The sequence below is a fragment of the Larimichthys crocea genome, chromosome VI (assembly GCF_000972845.2).
Source record: "Larimichthys crocea isolate SSNF chromosome VI, L_crocea_2.0, whole genome shotgun sequence".
In the NCBI taxonomy this organism is placed as follows: domain Eukaryota; kingdom Metazoa; phylum Chordata; class Actinopteri; family Sciaenidae; genus Larimichthys; species Larimichthys crocea.
The window spans coordinates 24,385,874-24,407,487 of record NC_040016.1 but is presented as its reverse complement, the minus strand read 5'-3'; the positions used below and the strand labels follow the sequence as shown (position 1 = coordinate 24,407,487).

The window sequence follows — 21,614 nt, the reverse complement described above, 5'->3', positions numbered from 1 at the left end:
GTATAGGAGACATTAACTTGAAGAACTTTGTAGAAAGGCGCTTTATGAAGTTCAGTCCATTTCCTTGTATTAGTTTACGGGCAGATCTGCCTTATCCAATATGGCGGACCCGTTGACGTATCGCGACCAACGACCAACCCGCTCAATGCGGCGTCTATGTATATGTGTCTATGTATATGTGTCTATGTATATGTATATGTGTCTATGTATATGTGTCTATGTATATATGTCTATGTATATGTGTCTATGTATATATGTCTATGTATATGTGTCTATGTATATGTGTCTGTGTATATGTGTCTATGGTCCGAAACATCAGAGTGTTCCTTTAACGTCTCTCAATAAAAAGTCCCACATGCCTTGAATGCAGCATGACGTAGCTGCTCAGAAGGCGGTGAGAGGACGTGCGCGTGGCCATGCGTCCTGAACCCGCCCCTTTACAACAACCGCCATCCTGCGGAGTGACCGCAGCCTCCAGCGCTCAGCGACTCAACGAAGCTCCGTGAAGAAACACACGGTAAAGCTCGGTGTGTCGACGGTAAAGGCTTTCTTTTCTCCGCCGCCGGGTCCGGGTTCCGGGTCGCTCTCTCTTGTTCAGGTGCTTCGAGGAGACGGAGACCGTAGACTGACATTTACGTTAATTCATTCATCCACAACAATGGCAGCACAGGATTTTAATTTCCTGCTTGCGACGGATTCTTACAAGGTGAGTTAACCCGTTGTAGTTGTAGTTGTTGTTGTTGTAGTTGTTGTAGTTGTTCCCATTAAATCCCAACAAATACACTGAGTTAGTTTGGGACAGTCAGCTCTTCACTAACCTGCTGTAAGGTTAACATGCCGTTGCACAACACAAATGACGTTGGCCGATGCGTTTTCGCTTAATAGCATGTGTTGACTGTTGTAATGGATGACTGCAGGGACAGGAGTGAAAGTATGACACCAGCAGCAGTGACATACGCTGTATGCTGTGTTTATGGTGGTCATTAGGTCAGCATACAATGAGCAGGGACAGGTACACGGGGTAGAGTCTACAGAGCTGTGGCATTTCAGCAAAGTTGTACATATTTGCACTCATGCCACTGTGGAGAGTTTAAGTTTCGTTTCATCCAAAACTCTTCTCCACAGCTGACCTCACCCAGTCCAAATTTCACTCCGTTTCTTCAAGTCATATCTGTTAAAAGAAATCATAAACAAGACAATGAAGCTGACCAAGCCTTTGGTGCCAGTGTTCAGCACAGGACACTCTCCTGACATGGCCACAGTCCTCCAGTACAAACGCTGCTGCTGAGCCCCAATCTGTCCACTGTATGCACACGTGTACAATACACAGCAACAGTCTAAAATGAGCGTTATGTCCTGTCTGACATTGGCAGGTAAATGTAAAAAAAAACAACAACAAAAAAAAAACATGTACTTGTAGACTGATTTTGCAGTTGGCATGAAATTTTCCTCCGTGGTACCAAGAGGCGGCCTCTGTAGCTGGAAAATGAAGCCAACGCAGAAGTGCTAAAAACTGTAATTTCTCGAGCAGCCACTTAAAGGCTGGCTCCAGAAGTGAGTCAGTCTCCATAAGTCCCCATGTTTCACAGCAGAAATAAACATGTTTACAGCCTGGTACAAAAAACAGTTTTGGTCTCTGTAGCTAATTTCCCCGTTCATGACAACTGCACTGAGGGTGAATTTATATACAACTCACCTGTTCACATTATATTAAGGCTTAAAGTTATTGCAGCATGGGAAGGTACGGGTTAAATTAGATAGCTTATTGGGCCCCCCTGCATCATTGGTCCACCAATTCTGTTTTGTCAAACATAAATTCAGATTTTGTAAAATAATAAATTGATTGTTGAATGGCATCTGAAGCAGACAGACAGTGAAGGCCCAAGTATGAGAGATGTGAGAGAAGCATGCATATTGCATATCGTATGGGGTGTATTCAGAATGTTTATTTACATAATGTACATAGTTTTTTATGTTTTGTCTACATCTATCTGTCAAGTTCTTTTTACTAACCATCTAGATCCGGGGGTCCCAACCCGCGGACCGGGGTCCGGACCGGACCGGTCGCCAATCATCCGGACCGAGAAATGTAGAATTTTTTTTTGACAGGCGAGGCATTTCATGCCGTAACATTACTTTCCCTATCCAAGCACTGCAGAGCAGCATTGGAAGGTACCAACCACATCGTGTGAGAGTCATACTCCCATGTGATTCTATCTAGCCAATGAAATCGCCACCTTGAATTCAGAGCGAGGTGCTACGAGTGAGTCTCTGTACGACGACAAAACTGGCCCGCCATCAATTATATCTGGCCGCTAGATGACGTTGATTTATTTTAATATATATATTAATATTATATTCTATATATATATATATATATATATTATATATTATTATTATATATATATATATATTATATATTATATATTATCTATTTAATATATCTTTTAGTTAACAATTATGTTTTAAGGCCGTAAAAACCCCTACCACCCACACTTTTATACTCCTTATTACACACATTTTTGTACAGTACTCCCTAATTAATCAGGACGCAGAACACACGTGCGGTTCTCACTCAGCCAATCACGGACGCAGAAAACCCCCCCCCCCCCCCCCCGCATGGTCATGGACCGCGATGGAATTGTCAGGAAAAAAATTGGCCCGCGTCCAAACTTAGTTGCCGAACCCTGCTCTATATGTACTCAGAGATAAAGATGGCAGTGGAAGCCATATTAAGGAGTGTCTGGACTCCAAGTCGAAGTTCTCAAGAGCAAGTCAGTCCTTAGCCAGTAAATCCCTCTTTAACTACAGCTGTTGTATCACATATTCCAACCTTTATTTGCCTGTTTAGCTTTCAGTTTCATTTCAGTGAATTTATAACCTAAATCCACTGGTGAGTCAGTGTTGGTGTGTTCAGTATGCTCAGCTCAGTCGAGTTAAATGTCAGATGTCACTGCTAGATGTCATTCAAAGGTTTGCACCACAGCCAAATGGCAAAGGTCTGCATGATGAACACCAACCAGGCTTTTTATTAGCTCCAACAAGCCCTGAAAACAAGTCCAGAGCAGCAGCAGCAGCAGCAGCAGCAGCACAGAGGATTCCTGCTCTGAAAGAGGCTGGGCTCACTGGGCTTACAGTGCTGCACTGTACACGATTTGAAGTCATTACTGAAACACTGTCCTACCATAACATGCCCTCAGTTTGCCTTTTCATCTCAACGTTTTTTTTTGCGTCAGTTTTACAAAATGGCATGTGAATATTTAGCATTATTGATCATTGTAATTAGTTGTTTATAGCGGTGTTGTGTTTCCATTTGATTTCAGCACATGTTTTTGGAAGACAGGGCCACATGGTCAAACTTAAATAATTTAGCTATATAAGAATAATTTACATAATTTACACAAGAAGACAGACAATCTCAAAAACCAAAAGAAGAGTCACAAGTTGGCAGAAGGACACTCTTGTGTAAAACACTGTGAGAACCATCGACCCTGCTCATCGATTTGTGACATCAAATCAATATTTTGACATTTAAATAATGACCTCACTCATTAAATATGGCCTGATGTAGCACACCAACTTGTTGTTCTTCAGTATTATGTCTTGCGAACATGTAATCATTTCTTTATGTCAGACTCGACTCTGTACCTGCACCATGATCTAATTTAAGGGTCCCATGTCAAGATTGTTGTTAATGTTACATGTTTGTGTTTTAAAACATGGTTAATACATTGTTACTGGATAAAAATAAAAAAATAATACCCTCAGAAATCCAGTATGTCTCCACCAATATTGATCCCATGAACTCTAGATGAATGAAGGTGATTCCACTCTTCATCTAGTGCTGAGGTCTTATTAGATTTTCCTTTTATAATGATGACATAATGCAGCACTGTTGTAACTTCACTCAATACATGCTAACCCTTTTTACATCTGCAGCTACTTTTTCTGTGCTAATTGCATTTACTACACTGTGCAGTTATTCTTTATTTACTTACTGTTTCTGGAAAACCTTCATCATCATCATCAACCAGCAGGAAAGCAGGAAAACCTGCTGGTTTGGCAATCTCACAGTAAAATCTAGAGCCGAGATTTCGAGCCTAGTCAAAACTGCAGGTAAGATTATGGGTGTGATGCCCCCCCTTAACCCACAGGATCTTTTTGAGCAGGCATCTATCAGACATGCAAACGCCATTTTATCAGACAGTTCTCATGTGCTGAATAGGGAATATATCCTTCTTAAGTCTGGGAAGAGATACAGGCTTCCCCTGTGCAAGCACAATCGCTTTAAGTACTCTTTTATTCCCTTATCTACTAAGCTAATTAATGACCAGAAATGAATGTAGTTGTTTTTGGATGGATTCTTAACTTTTTAAAAAGGTTATAAAGTTAGTGTATGTGTGTTGGTGTGGAAATTGATTGGTGGCTGAAAGTGTGATAATTTTTAGGGGATGTATGATTGAGCTATATTTATGGCAGGATGAATATTACTGGTATATGTATTGTGAATACCTGTCTTTTTATCTTTTTATTTCATGTCATGCTGGTATGTGTATATTGTAGGTTGCTACGTCTGTACTGTTTGTGGTATGTTTATGTGTTTTATGGTGCTGTAACCTCCCCTATCTCTAAGACAAATTTCTCCCTGGTGGAGACAAATAAAGAAACCTAACCTAACCTAACCTAACCTAATTTCAGTGGTGGGGATCAAGTCCATCTTATCTCATCTTATCATATCGTGTCGGTGTTGTGTACGGGTGTGTATTGCAACTTTTCAAAGAAGGAATAATTGTAAGAAATATTTCAGTTATCATGTAATTTAAGTGCAGAACAAAGTTGTCATGATACACTCAGAAAGAGTTTCATCGATTGATTCTATTAATTAATAATTACTTGCTAGGCTGCAGGTATACACTTGAATAGAAAGACATCTCATACAGTCAAAAAAATATTTAGGTATTTCTGTAGCATAGAAAATGTCCATCCATTTGAATCACATAGTTTTAATATAAATTAACTAACAAACTTAATGTGAAGCAAGTAATAAGATTTATGTAATAGTACTAATAAACTCAAAATGGAAGCACATTGAGTTGATTAGTACTATTACATTAATAGTATAGTTACAACTACAACATGAAACAGTGGATGTTGTCTGATACTGGGTGTCCTAGGTGTGCGTGCTTCTCGCTGACCTTCTTACAGGATATCTATTATTGTCTATATTGGGGGATTCAAGAGGAACATCTGACGTCTCCTCCGCAGTATAATTGGCTGTTGCAGTTAAATCGAGTTCTGCTGCTCCATAGAGATTTGAATGGTCAGGAGCATCTGCACATCCTCCATTACTGTGTGGTGTTCCTCAAAGATCCTTCTTTGTGCGGTTTCTGGGGTTGTGGGATTGTTAGCAGGTTCCATAATGGATCATTTTGGAATATGTATTATGGTGGTTAACTTGGACCACTATAATATTTCCCTGAATCAGCTCAGTCGAGTTAAATGTCAGATGTCACTGTTAGATGTCATTCAAAGGTTTGCACCGCAGCCAAAAGTTCAGAAGCTGAGCTGGTTCAGAAGAAATCATTTCATATTCATATTCTTGCATAATTGGATGTCCTCAGCAGTGATGATGCTGACTGTGATGCTGCTGACATGACTGCATGTTTTTCACTTGAGCACTGATCGATGGGCTGCATGTGACTTGTGTGTTTCCTTTTCAGACCAAATTCTGTGTTGCATAACCTGCAGCAAGTAGTTGCATAACTACTTGTAATAATTAACGACTATATCCAGTATGTACCCACAGCACAGCTTTAGCTTTACTACGCAAGTTTCTGATATGCCCTCGTGCCTTGCAGCTCTTAAAGCTTTACTGTTGGATTTGGTGTGTTCACGGTATGCTAATACCATAATCATGCTGGTGTGTACACATACTTGCTTCTTGTTACTCTTATTTTTCAGCACTGTTTTGACTCTGTTGTGTGTTCATCTGTACGACTGTAAACTAGTTCTGTTCAGTTCTTGTGAGCCACTCTGCACAGTGTACAGTCTTAGGTGTTTGTGCTGTATTAATTACCACAGGAACTGTGTATATCAGTCACAGTGGTGTTGGGATGCCTCTGACAATTTAAAATGAGCTCATTTTACACTCCATTTCAGTTGTGTAGCAGTGTAACAGCAGACGTCCAGTGATTTGAAGCAGCATGCTGGCGTTTCTTTGCCATGTTTTCAGTGTGAGTGTGCTGTCTTCAGATCAGTTGTATTAAATTGTATGCTTGCTGGGCAAATTTTGGCTTTATAAAGCTAAATAATGACTACTACTGTAATGGTGGCGGACAGAGAGGAGTGAAAATATGGGTGAAGCTCATATTAACCACATCACAGACTGTTTTTTCTGTTGTTGTTTTTTTAAGGTCCATGGAGTTTATTTGTTCCCCACAGTCTGACAGTATCTGTAGCTATAGATGAAGTGTCCATATGATGCTCCAAGCATTTCAGATTTAATTTGTGAATACATGAATATACCTTTAATCATTAACCCATGTATAAAACAGTTAACTCCGTGCGGGTTCTAGGCTGCTAGCATACACCAGGGTTTCCCATCATCGGTGTAAAATGTGTGTGAATGGGTAAATGAGATGTGTAGTGTAAAAGCACTTTGAGTGGTTGGAAGACTAGAAAGGAGATATATGAGTACAGTCCATTTACTATTTACATGTATTTACTATGCTATGTAAGTAAAGTGAAGTAGAACACTCTTATTGGTGCTGTTGTAGTCTTTAAGTTCAAGAAGGGGAAGGACAGAGAGCTTTGAAAAGGAGGCAGCGGAATGCAGAGAATGTATCTTAAGGCTATTTCTTCCATTGACTGAACTGTTTGTTGCTATTTATTATTGAATTAGTGTTGCAGAAGCACAAAGAAAGACTTGTGTTGTCGTCATTCCTCCCCACACGGTTCCTGAAAAACATGTTTACTGTGCATGCAAGTGTCACGTTGATCAGAGAATCCTGTGGTTTTGAACTAATCAGGGTTTTATTTTCTGCTATTTGGCAATATAAATCTCCCTTCTGTGATAAGATTAGAAAGTGATCAGCATTACCCATACTGAGGGTGAACATTAGTTTGCCTATAAGCTGGTTGTGCTTGACCTCTGTCTGTTTCTTGTCTTTCAGATCACACACTACAAACAGTATCCTCCAAATGTCAGCAAGATCTACTCTTACTTTGAATGCCGACACAAGAAAGGCTCCCAGTTAAATGAAGTGGTGTTCTTTGGTCTTCAGTATCTGCTAAAGAAGTACCTGGCAGGTATTCACATGCTCACCTCTGATCTAAGAAAGATTTTGACAGAAACATAAGGCAGTATGTACAGCAGGGGCGTCCAAACTTTTTTTAAGGAGGGCCACATTTGACAATTTGAAGATGCCTGGGTGCCAATACTAAGATTAAAAAAAAAAAAAATCAATAAACAAAAAAAACAATAAAAGTTACATATACAAATGTTCTGTAACAATTTTGTTTTCATTGTCACAATTATCATTTTAAAATGACAATGTAACCAAATCTAAACCAATCAGGTGTGAACAAATCTAAAAACCAGTTCTTCCTTTCTTTCGCATCTGGAGTCAGATAACAGAATAAATTGTATGGAATACGTTAAAGTTGATACAAATCTGAACCTCATGTTCATTGTACACATGACTTATTATGAGTAATGCAAAGTATGTTAACATTTAAGTTTAAAACGTATCACTCTGTCTCTTTTTAACAAAATCAGTCAGAAAGTCATATTTAGTGTCACATCTACAGGTATAACACCAGCGGTTATGTCCTTTAGAGGTTAACGTTTAGTGCATTCAAATGATTCATTATGTCAACCGAAAAAGCCAAATCTTCCAGCCATACAGTGTCTGACAATCCTAGCAGGCCATAAATAATATATTATAAAAATGAAGCTTGGGCCACATGAAATCTGACCGCCAGGCCAGACTTTGGACATGCCTGATGTACAGTATGAGAAACATTTGAAAGGCCATAGGCAGCAAAACTTCTCAAATCAGCAAACTTCCTCGTTTAGCGGTCGCCAGTAGCACGCTGTACTTTGGAAAGCTCACAGCTCAGAAGTATGAGCTAAGGTGGGTTGTTAAATCAAAACACAAAGGTGGAAACAAAACAGAAAATGAACTCGTACTCTGATATCAGGTAGCACAGGCAAGGCAGTTTTCTAGCTGATTTCCTGCATGTGACTGAGGCTGTGGCAACTTTGTGTGTTCTCTCCAGGCCCAGTGATCACAGAGGAGAAGATTCAGGAAGCCAAGCTCTTTTACCAGATGCACTTCAAACAGGCTGTGTTCGATGAAGAAGGCTGGAGGAAAGTCCTTGAGGTATACAAAGACATTTTCAGCGGTCAGTCTGTCAGACTGACTCACAGAGAGTCATTCATCATCATATATCATATAACCTAAAGTGAATGTGCTTGTTACGGTGGCAGAAACATGATGGCCGTCTTCCAATCCGGATCAAAGCTGTCCCAGAGGGAAGGATCATACCGAGAGGCAACGTGCTCTTCACTGTGGAAAACACAGATCCCAACTTTTACTGGCTCACCAACTACATTGAGGTGAACCCAGAAATGTGTTTTTAGTGTTAGACTTTAGAAGTGATTAGATCACATAACATATTCCATACTTTTACTACACATTAACAGAACCCTAACTTCTATGATTTGTGATCTTTACAGTTTTACATTAAATTGGAGGTCAAAATGCTATCTTTGCAATCTTTCTTTTCCTCACCAACTGATTATTCACAACCTCTTCTCTTTTCTCGCACACTCATTCCATTTTCAACCACCCCCTTGTGCTGGCTGTAGACCATGTTGGTTCAGATGTGGTATCCCATCACAGTAGCCACCATATCCAGGGAGTTTAAGAAGATCCTGGCCAAGCACATGAAGGCCACTTCAGGGAGTCTGGAAGGCCTGGACCTAAAACTGCATGACTTTGGCTACAGAGGAGTCTCCTCGCAGGAGGTCAGTCCTTCCAAAGCGAATCTGATGCTTCTTATTTTACCTGTGTCTCTTGCACCACACTGCAATCGATGTTGTACTTTATGTAGTATGTAGAGATACTGCACTATAACAGGAATTTCTACATAGAATCAGCTTAATATTCTGTGTTGTGTTTTTCTAAAAAAATCTAAAAGGGCATGGCCTGTGCAGCAAACAGGCATCTTGTGATACGTGCTTTGTGCGTATTCCTGTGCCATGCTGATGTTGTGAAATGATTGTATGATATCGTACTGGTCACCACTGATTACAGACACAAAGGTTAGATTAAAAGAACTCAATAAAACTCAGAGAGAAAGTCTTACATAATAAGCATAAAGCTGGAATGTAAATTCAGTTATCAGTCGGTTGTGCAACTGAGCCATGGAGCTGGTGAACATGATTTTATTGTCAAAAGGATTCAAACAACATATTCTCACAGTCTGACTTTGAGTTGAGAGTGTGTTTAAGATAACATGAAGGCAGACAAGTGTCTGTGTAGTGTTAGCCTAATGAGCTGTTCAGTGCCTGAAGGAACACTCATTCTTCATGCTGAACTCATCACTGTCCCTGACAGAATCATTAGCTTACTGCACTGGGGCTCTCTCACTGGTCAGTAGGGTTGCAAAATTCTGGGAAACTTTCCATGGGAATTAATGGGAATTTATGGAAATAAAAAAAAATCACATGTACATAGCACACTGCTTACTGCAGGTCTATTGAGGCCACGGCCCCTACATGCACTGTGCATTCCTCCATCACATGGTAAATGGTAAATGGACTGTACTTATATAGCACCTTTCTAGTCTTCCAACCACTCAAAGCACTTTACAGTACGTATCTCATTCACCCATTCACACACATTCATACACTGATGGCATTGGCTGCCATGCAAGGTGCCAAATGCTCACATTCACACACCGATGGCACAGCCTTCAGGAGCAATTTGGGGTTCAGTATCTTGCCCAAAAACACTTTGACATGTAGACTGGAGGGGATCGAACCAGGGATCGGGAACCGCCGATCATCTAATTGGTGGAAGACCCGCTCTACCTCCGAGCCACAGCTGCCCCACCCCATCGCATGCACAGATCATCAGAATCAATCAGAATCAGAAATACTTTAATAATCCCAGGGGGAAATTGTTTTTGTTACACTACTCCAGTTTAAGTTAAACAAGTAATCATCAATTACGAATAAAATATAATCATTTCTACAACCTTGGACCAGGGCACACAGAGACTATTGAAGCCACACATTTGAGCCCATAGACGACATAAAGTGAAGTAAGTTTTGATGACATGATGGGGTAAATAAATTTGATGTATGGTATTAATGTTTAACTTGCAAATAGCACATGAAAATGTATTCATACAGTAGAAAACTAGCTGATAGGTTAGAGGCTAAATAAGCCATAGCTAGCATCATTTCATTGACCATTTATGAGTCAACTTATCATGATGCTAGCTTACCCCCAATTACTAAATTACCCCAATTTCCATAATTTGTTTCTGATTTGGAATGTTTCCAAAATTCCCCTCAACTTCCCATGGAGAGTTTCGGGAAATTTACTGGAGATTTTCCATCCCTTTGCAACCCTACTGGTCAGTGAAAGCACAGAGACTCTCTGGTAGCGATCAGAGACTCATATGTTTCAGTCGTGCGTCAGATTTGTTGATAAAATGTTTTTTTGTTGTTATTGATTTCTTGACAGATATTGAAAAATTTCAAAGTTCTGGGTGGAAGATGATGTTCTGAGTCTGTTAGGTGTAAAAAGTCATGTCAAGTCTCAAGTTCAGTTGTCAGATTGACAGGATGCCACAGCCATGTTACACATTTGTGTTTGCTAAATGATTCAATTTAAACTGAAGTCAAAGGAACAATTTGAAAGTGATTCATCGTTTCCATGTTGACTCTCCAGTCTGCAGCATTAGGGGGAGCAGCTCACATGGTTAATTTCTGCAGTACAGACACAGTAGCTGGGTTGCTGATGGCTCAGCGATATTACAGCTGCCCGATGGCTGGCTTCTCCATTCCAGCAGCAGAGCACAGGTATAACACACACACACACACACACACACACAAATACATAAATCATTGATTAGGCTGTGTATATCAATACATGGAGTCTATGACAACATCAATCAACTCTATCAATTAGAAAAAGAGCCTGATGCTTCATTTATTTTGTTTTTTAATGTGTTTCGTTGGCCTGTAACTATAACACCATCAGGGCTTGTTTTTACAAGTAATAAAACTATAGTATTAACATCTCTAGCACTACAAGACTGAGTCCATTACTCCCCTTCTGTCATGTAGTACCATCATCTCCTGGGGAAGGAGCAGGGAGAAGGAGGCGTTTGAGCGAGTCTTGGACCAGTTCTCCTCAGGGCCAGTGTCAGTGGTCAGTGACAGCTACGACATCTTTAACGCCTGTAAACACATCTGGGGTGACAAGCTGAAAGAGCGAGTCATGGAGCGCAGCCAAGACTCGTGTCTGGTCATCCGGCCAGACTCTGGAGATCCTGCAGAGACTCTCATTGAGGTACATAACTGGACTGGCAGTACTGGTATGATTTCTTCCTTCAACATAGTTAACAGGAATTGGTTTGGTGAGCTCACACAAAAACAACAAGAACCCACCTCACACACAGAAACCATCTTAGGACATAAAGGTAAATGAAGTAGTTATTATTAATAATAAATCATTAAAACAAGCATCCCACTGTATGCATGCAGAGTGTCACAGGCAGGAATAATAACAGCACAGTGATGATTTTAGAAGGGTATGAGCAGCTTCTGGGTTAAAGGTGGAAGTTAGAAAGATGGTTAGCAGGATGAGAGGAGTCATAAAGATTATTATGTTTCATTTCCTATAGTCTGATTGTTGTGATTTCAGGAGTAGATGGTAGCTCATGGCCTGTTATTTTACAGTTTGATTCCCTCATGGTGTATATCAGGTATCGTACTGCCCCTGTGTCATCTGTGCTCATATGATGGTGCACTATTACAGTTACACACTGGTGAGATACGTACTGGTTACTGATTTCTCCTTTATTCCCTTAGAGTGTGAAGCCCACATGAAATAGTAAGTAATAAGTAAGTCATAAACATTTCCAGACTCTGAGTGGAGCAGCAGGCCTCTGAGCTGTGGACCACAGTAACTAGTTAAGGGGGACCTGAATTCCATGTTTCAGCTCATTTTATATGCAAATGAGACTGGCGCCACATAGTAAGTGTGCATACACTACAGTGTTCAGTGCTGTGTGAGCACTAATGATAGTCTTAAAAGTGAACCTTCATTTTCAGTGTCCACAAATGACACACGAGCACACGCAGCAGAGCATGGCCTCCTGATCTAGCCAATATGAGGAGAAATGAGGGAGCAGGTGTGTAACACAAAATTCAGTCAAAGGATGTTCAGATTCATCTGAAACCAGCTAAAGTCAATCTGCCCATACACTCATTTCATACTGTACCACACACTGGAGAAACACATGTTAGTAACACGATTCACATAATCATAACCTCCTGACCTTTGACAGCTGTGTGTGTCAATCGTTTAGTGTATAAAGTGATTGATGATGTGGCTCTTCATATGACTAGGAGGTGCAGAGGTGACAGCTGTACTGAGGTTGTCAGATCAGCCTCTCTGTTATAAAGTGTCTTTAACCAGATCTTTGGAACATTCATTTCTTCTAAACTCTCCATTGTACTGCTTCCTAGTCAAGATGTTCAGACCGCTCCATCTTAAATCGCTGGTACCTACATGTATGAATCAAACTCCCACTCGTAGGTCCTCAAGATTCTGGAGGAGTGTTTTGGCTGTTCTCTGAACTCTGTGGGATACAAAGTGCTGCCGTCTTACCTGCGAATCATTCAAGGAGATGGCATTGACCTCAACTCAGTGGAAGAGGTGAGAAAAAAGTTTGGTTGTTGTTTTTTTTTTGCCTTCCTGTTGCAGATTCACTTTTATTTTTTGGTCATTACTTCAGCTATTAGAGACAGCTGTGTCTCTAATATCCACCAGGTCTTAAGGCAGACAGCAGGCCACACATTACACCATTTTCACTGGGATATTTCTAAAAAAATGAGAAAAGTCTGAAGACATTTCTGTTTGTTTATAAGTTTCAACATTTTTAAGATACAGTCACATGTTCTTCATGTAGATCTGACAATCTGTGTCTTTTTTTTTTCATTGGGCAGTGCTATGACTTTGGTATCAGCCACAGAGACCAGAAGTTTTTTTATTTCTTATCTCCAAATAAAGTGCATAGAGAGTTTGGTTAAACTGTGGATTTGTTCAAACCTGTCTGTGTCCAAATGTGAAACGATAACCGTAACTATATATGACAGAGACACTGTGTCCCCAGATCTCAGCACAGATTGTGTAACTAAACTATGACAATAACAACCAGGTTGTATTTCCCTATAAATCCATTATGTTTAATGGCTTATCCATTGGAGGGTCGTGAGGGGCCAGCTGACATTGGACAAGATATGAGATGTCATAGCATTTAGGTGTGACATCAACATCACACCAACACTACACCTGACATAAGAATATGAAGTTAGTAACATGTAAGAGCAGGTGTGGTGTTGGTGCACTGTATCAATCAACGTCTGACGCTAACATTGTTGGTGTGGCTTCCATGTTGTGTCTTCATTTCATGAACACAACACACAACATGGACAAAATCGGTTCCCATCACTACATGTAACTAGGGATGTTCTATTTTCAAAGTGTCAGCTTAGTGTCAGTCCATTGTGGCTTCACTCAACAGTGCACCTAACAAGGGTAACTAGGTTAGGTGGGAGTTAGGAAATGTAGGCAGAGAGGTACATGTTTGACGTGCTGGTGTGTCTTATTATTGATACGATTCACTCACCATTACAGAACGTTGTTGTTTTAAGGTGACAGTGATCTCTACTGCACTGCCCTTTATTTCCCTTTAAAGACATATTAGATGATGTCCAATGTTCTTAGTTTGTGCTCTGTTAAAAGCCACTATGTCTGTATATTATCAAGGCTTTGTTATTATCACCCACAACCTTTGCTGCCGGCGTGTCATCAACTTATTTCCATGCTTCAGCATCAAATCTGAATCATGTTGATGTCTGTTATGTTATGTTTGAAGCCTTCCTTTTTTGTTTTCTATAGATTCTTGAGAAGCTGAGTGATGAAGGCTGGAGTGCTGAGAACATCTTCTTCGGCTGTGGCAGCGCTTTGCTTCAGAAACTTAACAGAGATACGCTCAGCTGTGCCTTCAAGTGCAGCTATGTGGAGACTAACGGCAAGGGGGTAAGCTGCCAACGACGACAGTTCATTCACTGACTTTACTGATTATCAGTGTGTTGTAATAAATATGACCTTCCTGGTAAATAAATGAGGGCTGCAGCTTGGCCTTATCACCTGGCTTTTGTTTTCTCACCATGATAAACATGACCATGTTTTGATGGTCAATGCAGTTATGATGAACAGACACAGTCCAGCTAAAAGTGTCACTTTTACAGACTATCTGTAGTTTTAAAATTGGCCATTGATTTAGACATATGGAAGACTTTGCAGAGCTATGTCATGGTTCAACTTTGACCTTTCGTGTGTGTGTGTGTGTGTGTGTGTGTGTGTGTGTGTGTGTGTTCTTCCAGATGGACGTGTACAAGCAGCCGGTGACCGACCTATCCAAGATGTCAAAGAGGGGTCGATTATCACTGAGGAGAAACTCTGATGGCTTCTTAGAGACGATAGAGAGAGGAGCAGGCAAGCCTGAGGAGGTAAGTCCCAGCAATTCATTTATTACGATCAGTGTGATATAACACATCCTATGTATTTGTATAGAATGTGTTTGATAGGCCAAACAAGGATTCAGTGGCTCCTTAAGTATAATCAAACTAACAATAACTTCCATCTTATTGACATTGGGGTGGTTTGTAGATTACACTCAGTGTTTAAATTTACTACTTACTACTACATTTCTTTCCACGTCAGAAGCTTTGTGGTTAGTGTTTTATCACAACACCTAGACTAGTAATAGTAACAGCACAGATATGATCATCAACTTGCACCTGGATCCCACCGGGCACCGGGTCTCTGTCACATCGCAGCTGTGGCACTGTTTGGGTTTGTTCTCCGTGCAGCTTTAAACCTCACCACCAAACCTTGTTAACCTGTTCAGATCTGGTCATTTTCATGTGCTTGTGATTCTACCACAAGTAAATATGCTATGTAGGTAAATTGTTTCACTTTTGTCTGTTTGTTCAATCTGAAGTTTGCACAGTGTTTTATTTTGAAAATCTGCAGGATTTCACAGCCAGCCTCATCTGTTCATTGTTGCTTGACACGACCACTCACAGCGTCTGTCAAAAATAAAAGATCTGCGTATTCTCCACAAACCATATGTTTAATTCCAGTCAGGGACCTTGTTTCATTTTATGCCCGCCGTTTGTTATAATTCAGGTAGAAATGCCCAGAAATATTGCAGCAAGCAGCAATTCCAGGTTCAATCCAAACCATTTAGTGTGTCTATTAACAACAGAAGAAATTAACACTGAGTGAAATCACTTCAGCTAGATTCATTCTTTGTAAAAGAGAGACCAATCACATACATGTTTCATCATGACAACGTGTGCAGTGGGGAAAATGCTGTCCGTTCAGTAAAGAACATTTTAACTATCATGTAGTTTTACTGATCAAAAACTAAAACTAAAAATAACATCTTTAGTTTGCTGTATTCTCTCTGGGTACTCCGGCTTCCTCGCACAGTCCAAAGACATGTTCCTTAACAGGTTAATTGGTGACTCTAAATTGTCCATAGGTGTGAATGTGAGTGGGAATGGTTGTCTCTATGTGCTCTGCGGTAAGCTGGCGACTTGTCCAGCGTGTACCCCGCCTCTCACCCAAAGTCAGCTGGGATAGATGGATATATGAATAGATGGATAGATGAATAGATGTTATGAGATGAACCATGTCTCTCTCTGCTTTAGGGCTGCAACTTGCCAGTTTTTTTATTACAAATGAATCATTTAATGTTTGAAATGGTAGCCAACAATGATGATTTCAAATTGCTTGATTTGTCTGACCAACAGTCCAAAACCTAAAGATATTCTGTTGATATGTTCAGTTATTTAAGGAATAATAACAGCCTCACTGTTAAGAAGCTGTAACGATGAGAAGCTGTCCATTGTCTACAGACCACAACCACATGGTGAGGACTTGTGAACTGAAGAGAGACAGGAAACATAGGGACAGAGAGCGGCGTATGACGTACTGCAGGGGGCACCGCCAGGAATTTTGGGCCCCATGACAAAAAAATCAAATTGGGCCCCCTCTGTGCAGCTGTTGTCACCACATCTCTAGGACCTAACTATCCCATCAAAAGCTTTACATAACTCTAATCAAAGGCCTGCAGCTGTTTTGCGTCTTGTAGTTCAATACTAGTACTAGCAACTAGGAAATATACATACTCACTGATGATGGTTCAATAATTTTATATTGGTGTTTACCTATTTACCTTTTTGGGGCCCCTGTCAGTCGTGGGCCCTTGGAATTGCACCCCTGACGTACTATACACAAAAGGTTTATGGCTGGAATTGATGTGGGGACGTTGTGATTGTGTGGGACGCACCTTAACCATCAGGCCAGGAGGGGGCCCATCCTCATTTCTGACCTCTTCTCGCTTATCTGAACTTCTCTTGATGATATGAATTATTTTTGGTTGCCCAGCAAGAATCTTCTGTTTCTGTTTTAGTTCCAGGTCCATTCCATTTCATAGATTCATTGATTAATTATTGACAGGTAGTTATAGCAAGCATTTGTAGTGGGTGGGCTACATGAAACCTGGGTGCTCAAACAAGCCACCAAAATGGCTTAATCCACCTGCCAATCAAAGTGGCCACGCTCTTAATTCTGCATAACTAAGTCTTAATATAATTTAATCACGTGAGTTTTATCAAAATTCTATATATAAAATAAAAAGTTGGCGAAAGTGAAGAGTTGAGCATAGTAGCCAGAGAGAATTATGGGACACATTTTAAACAAACAAAAAAATCAGAATTTGTTCCTGCCCTCTTGCCTTGTGATCAAACTTTATGTTGATTTATGGGTGTGTGCTCTGTTTCTCAGGACCTGCTGGTGACTGTTTTTGAGAATGGCACCCTGGTGAAGGACTACTCCCTGGAGGAGATCAGGAAGAATGCTCGGCTGAGGGACGAGGAGGTGAACCCCACCCTGCACAACCACGATCAGGAGCTGCTGCACAATCACATCAATGGGATTCATTAGATCAACCACGAACACTCTCTCATTGCATACAGTACTTCAGTGTGCACTGGAATGAAGAGTGCAGTGTAAAGGGACCCGTCATCAGTGTAAACTCAACATGTTGAATGGGAGTGAAAGGCTGTTTCTAATGACAGTCCACAGTACTCAGTACGCACACATCACACCGTCCTGCCATATCCACAAACTCAGGCTCAGGGTTAAATATGATAAGATGAATAAATCCAGACATAAAAGGAGAAAACATTTAAAGATAGACTTTCTGAGTTTGGGGTTGTTACTGAACACTTGAACAAAATGAGGGTGTGTATCTTTAAACATATTTTCCACAGTTGATATGCAGTGGTAACATTTTCAGGCCAAAAATAATCTAAACCTCCAAATATTCTGAGCTTCCACTAGATGACTCTTTCTGTTTGTATTAGAGGAGAAAAGCCTTTGAAACACTAACATGAACTGTAATAAAATGTGAATGGTAACAGTATTATTGATTCTAGTAATAGTGCTACATCATTAGGTATGGGTCACACTGAGCGCTTGATGTACAATATTTAATTTAACGTCAGTGTCAGCCTCATGTCAACACAATATATTGCTCCAGCTACTTTCTGCCCTTTAGTCTGAAGGCCTCAGTGAAGAAGAGTGCTGCACTGTCACAGTCTGGACAAAGGAACAACGTCCATGAAGCCATAACCGCCCGTCTGTTTCATGTTTCTACAAAGCACACGTTCACTATTAAAAGAAAACATCATTGAGGTTTATTGGATATTATTTCAATTTTATGATAGACTTTTTTATTTCCATGACAGTGGTGTTGTCAGTCACTGCCCATAACTCTTCAGCCACTCATGTACTTCTGCCTTCATAAGCCAGCAAGCTCAACAACTGCTAACAAAAGTAGCCGGTTAGCTTCTGTTAGCCGGAGCAACAACAATGCTGCATTGTTCTGAATAAACAAACGCCGTGCAGTAACTAAGCCTCAGCTTAACAAGGCTCCCAGCCGGCTAACCTGCTGAGCCTTCTATCTATTATTACTCTGCATCCAAGTCAGGAGCCAGTGTTAGCAGTGCTAGTTCACCTGTTGACATGTTTTCTACATGTGTGCACTGTGTTTATTTCCAGCAGCAGCTGACAGTCAGTCCACCATGACAAGTGTTGTTTATGCTCCAGCTTATAGGCGCTAACTGGCTAAGTCTGCTAGAAGTTGTTTGTCTTTTATATTTATCTATCTCTTATACCATGTCTACATGTGTCCCTGTACGTCTGTGAGCTGTGAGCATGTCATCCAAACAATCTCAGTGTGAATTTTCTGAACATTTTCTGAGGCCTAAAAGCATTTTCAGCAAAGGACATATAACAGATAATTGTGAAGACATATTTTCATTTTCTGTTTCCATTTTTAAACTGTCAGAGGTCTTCATGTCTTCTGTTTCTTCAAAGCACAGGTGTTTGTTTGTCCTGGTGAGTTATTATTGGTACTACTGGTGCTGGGAGCTGCAGTGAACAGGTCATCACGATGTTGGTGGTACTAACACACCACACTGTGTGTTTTAGGGGCTGCTTTGCCTTTTTGACCGTTTTTGAATGTTTTCCATTCAAACAGTGCTGCTCTAAACACATTGTACAACTCCCTCATCTAACTAATGTATTCACTGTCGTGTAATTTCAGTCAGTGTTGTTATAAGCTGTCGTAAATCTGGTTTTGCATGTGATCATGACAAAAGTCTGATATGGAGATGTGATCAAATCAAATCAAACCAAATCAAATCAAATTTTATTTGTATAGCCCAAAGTCACAAAGTACATTTGCCTTGGAGGGCTTTCCAATCATGGTGATGGCTGTAAAAGTAAACCATATTCTGTTATGGTTTGTAATAACCTAAAACACACAATGAGCATTTGACTTCAATTGATGAAGTATTTTGATCACGTAGTCTTGAATATCTTTGTAATCATCCTGACACGTGATGAAAGTTACAGTCATGATGACACACAACACCAAACTGCAGCTTCATCTCTGAAGTGTCAAACCAAAAGAAAGCAATCACTCCACTCAGACTGAGTCGCAATATTAAAATCAATTTATTCCAAAAGTCAAACATTAAAAAAAATATATATATATTTTGATACAATATTGATTTCTGACTATTACTTCCTTTAATAGAGGCCTTATTGTGCACTGCTAAAATGACTGGATTTGTTGTTGTTGTTTTTGTTTATGTAAAATGTTTAGTCCACATTCACACCCAGACGCTGTTCAGTACAAACACAGTCTGGTCTGCTGGCCACTTTGCAGCTCCACTGGAGCAGTTGGGTTTAAGGGCTGTGCTCTAGGGCACCTCTGACCTTTAGTCCACCACTGCTCAAAGTCTGTTAATGGCAGATAAGATTTGGTGTTGGCACAGATGAACTGAAATAATAAAACAGTGGTACAGAGCAGGGGTGTAAAATATACAGTGGTTGTCAGAGTTAGTGTCTGATGTCCTCTGCATTCAGCCTGTTTTATGATTATGATGTTTTATGACTTATTTTATGATAAAACTTTATCATGAAGTCTTCATGCACTAACGTTCCATCAACCTGTGTATACCTCTACACAAGGGGCATTATTTCTTCAAATCAGAGAAAGGCACAGATGTAAACTATGTAGCGCCTGATTACCTGCCTTAACCAACGTGTGCGGCTCCATCCTTCCAGAAGACTTTTAATCTTTGTGAGGTTGAACCTTGAATTAACCTGCAGGCCTGTTTCGAAGCTGGAGTTCACCCCTTGAGAAAAGACTTAACTCTGCTTTGGGCTGTTTAGGTTGGTTGTGCGTTGCCATTGGTTATTGGAATTCCCTCACCTTTATGCTTCCTATCTTGTGATACTATTTTGTAACGGCACTATAGCTGCATGAGTTAAGCACTGTCCAAGATGACTTTGCTTTAATGAAATCTAAACAAGCTGGTGTTTCTAACCCCTACACTAGAATGACACAGCCCTTTGTCCAGTTCTGCCACAGTGTGGACAGATGTCAGGCTACAAGACTAGTCTTCTGTAACAATAATCACGTTGCTTGATTTTTATTTTTATTTTTTTTTGCTGATGACTGCTCTGCACGGATTAGAGATGAAGTTTTGACTCCAACACTGGGCAGAACATGGGTTACGTCTTGTGTAACACCAGCACTAATCACATCTAGTATACATACATACTTTTTGTAAATATACTTTTGAAAATGATTTCCTTCTAACTGATCTGTCTTCTAAACATTGTGTATCTTTGATTGTGCCTGTCTTTGACTGCCCTTTTGTAACATTAAAAAAACAAACACTTTTATGCTGGTGAGAGTTATTTTGTCCATAGCCAGAGAGGCCGAGGGTGTTATTACACTGACGTCGAGCTGGTAGAGTTAACCAGACAATTTATATTTAGCAGAGTCCGCTTCCTCCACAGACCTTAGAGTCTGGCCTATGTCACAGTCAGATTCAAGCAGACAAACAAACTCATTTTATGACAGGTGACTCCCAATGGTAATATGAATAACACTGACACATTCTACAGACTAATCATAAATCCATAAGTTAGGTGACATATGAGTGTTCTTGTTCTGTCAGAGAGTTGTCATGTACAGGCTTACTGAGGTTTTGAACTGGCGGTCTCACTGGAAAAGATCTGAAGCTCAGAGGACTGTATGAGAACCTGGAAGAACATTGTAAATCTCTGGACGACATGATTATCAAATGGTTTGGCTTCAGCTTTACTTATATTTCATCTTTCAGTGTGTAGTCTGAGGCATCAGTTTGTTACTCCTCACCTTCTTATTTTTATATTTAGCCAAATGTTCCTTTTGGCCTCATGACTCTATTTAATAAATGATGTTTGTTTTTGGTTAGCATATCTTGGATATGCGTATGCATATGTTGTACATGGATTATCACAGATGCACTATCTGTTAATCATCTACAGACAAAGAGAAAGTTACAAATACACTATAAACTATCTGTGGAGGATTATTCAAATAAAAACTGTTCCATAAATTCACCCTGTTACCTGAAAAATATAATTTCTCACACTTCTCTCTTGGTTTTAAAAAGCTGCAGTTTTACATTTTTAGATCTCTACTTTTATATCATTCAGTTGTAATAATAATCATTTGTAATCATTTGTTTTACGTGTGGAACTGGACTGTATAGTGGAGTGTGTAGTGATGCATAAAAGCAGGTATTGAAACGAAGGACAACAGTCAATGACAGTATAGTTTTCAGCCACAGGGGGGAGGTAGCCGACAGAGCTCAAGTTTGTGCA

The 21,614-nt window shown here is 40.2% G+C and overlaps 1 protein-coding gene across 1 annotated transcript; it reads left to right on the top strand.

The window, feature by feature from the left end:
- The first annotated feature begins 413 nt into the window (after positions 1-413).
- nampt2 (nicotinamide phosphoribosyltransferase 2) lies at positions 414-20,645 on the top strand. The gene is made up of 11 exons (XM_010735316.3): positions 414-706; positions 7,173-7,308; positions 8,281-8,384; positions 8,492-8,620; positions 8,873-9,031; positions 10,968-11,098; positions 11,366-11,591; positions 12,843-12,962; positions 14,208-14,348; positions 14,696-14,821; positions 17,169-20,645. Exons 1-11 carry the CDS (start codon positions 659-661, stop codon positions 17,325-17,327), a joined length of 1,479 nt encoding a protein of 492 aa, XP_010733618.1. The 5' UTR covers positions 414-658; the 3' UTR covers positions 17,328-20,645.
- The last annotated feature ends 969 nt before the right edge of the window (positions 20,646-21,614 follow it).

What these genes read in the sequence shown, in the direction of transcription:
- nampt2 (XM_010735316.3), top strand. Translation starts at nt 659, where the DNA reads ATGGCAGCACAGGATTTTAATTTCCTGCTTGCGACGGATTCTTACAAG. An exon ending in TTGCGACGGATTCTTACAAG is followed by an intron (nt 707 to 7,172) that starts GTGAGTTAACCC and finishes CTTGTCTTTCAG; the next exon opens with ATCACACACTACAAACAGTA. An exon ending in GGCTCACCAACTACATTGAG is followed by an intron (nt 8,621 to 8,872) that starts GTGAACCCAGAA and finishes TGCTGGCTGTAG; the next exon opens with ACCATGTTGGTTCAGATGTG.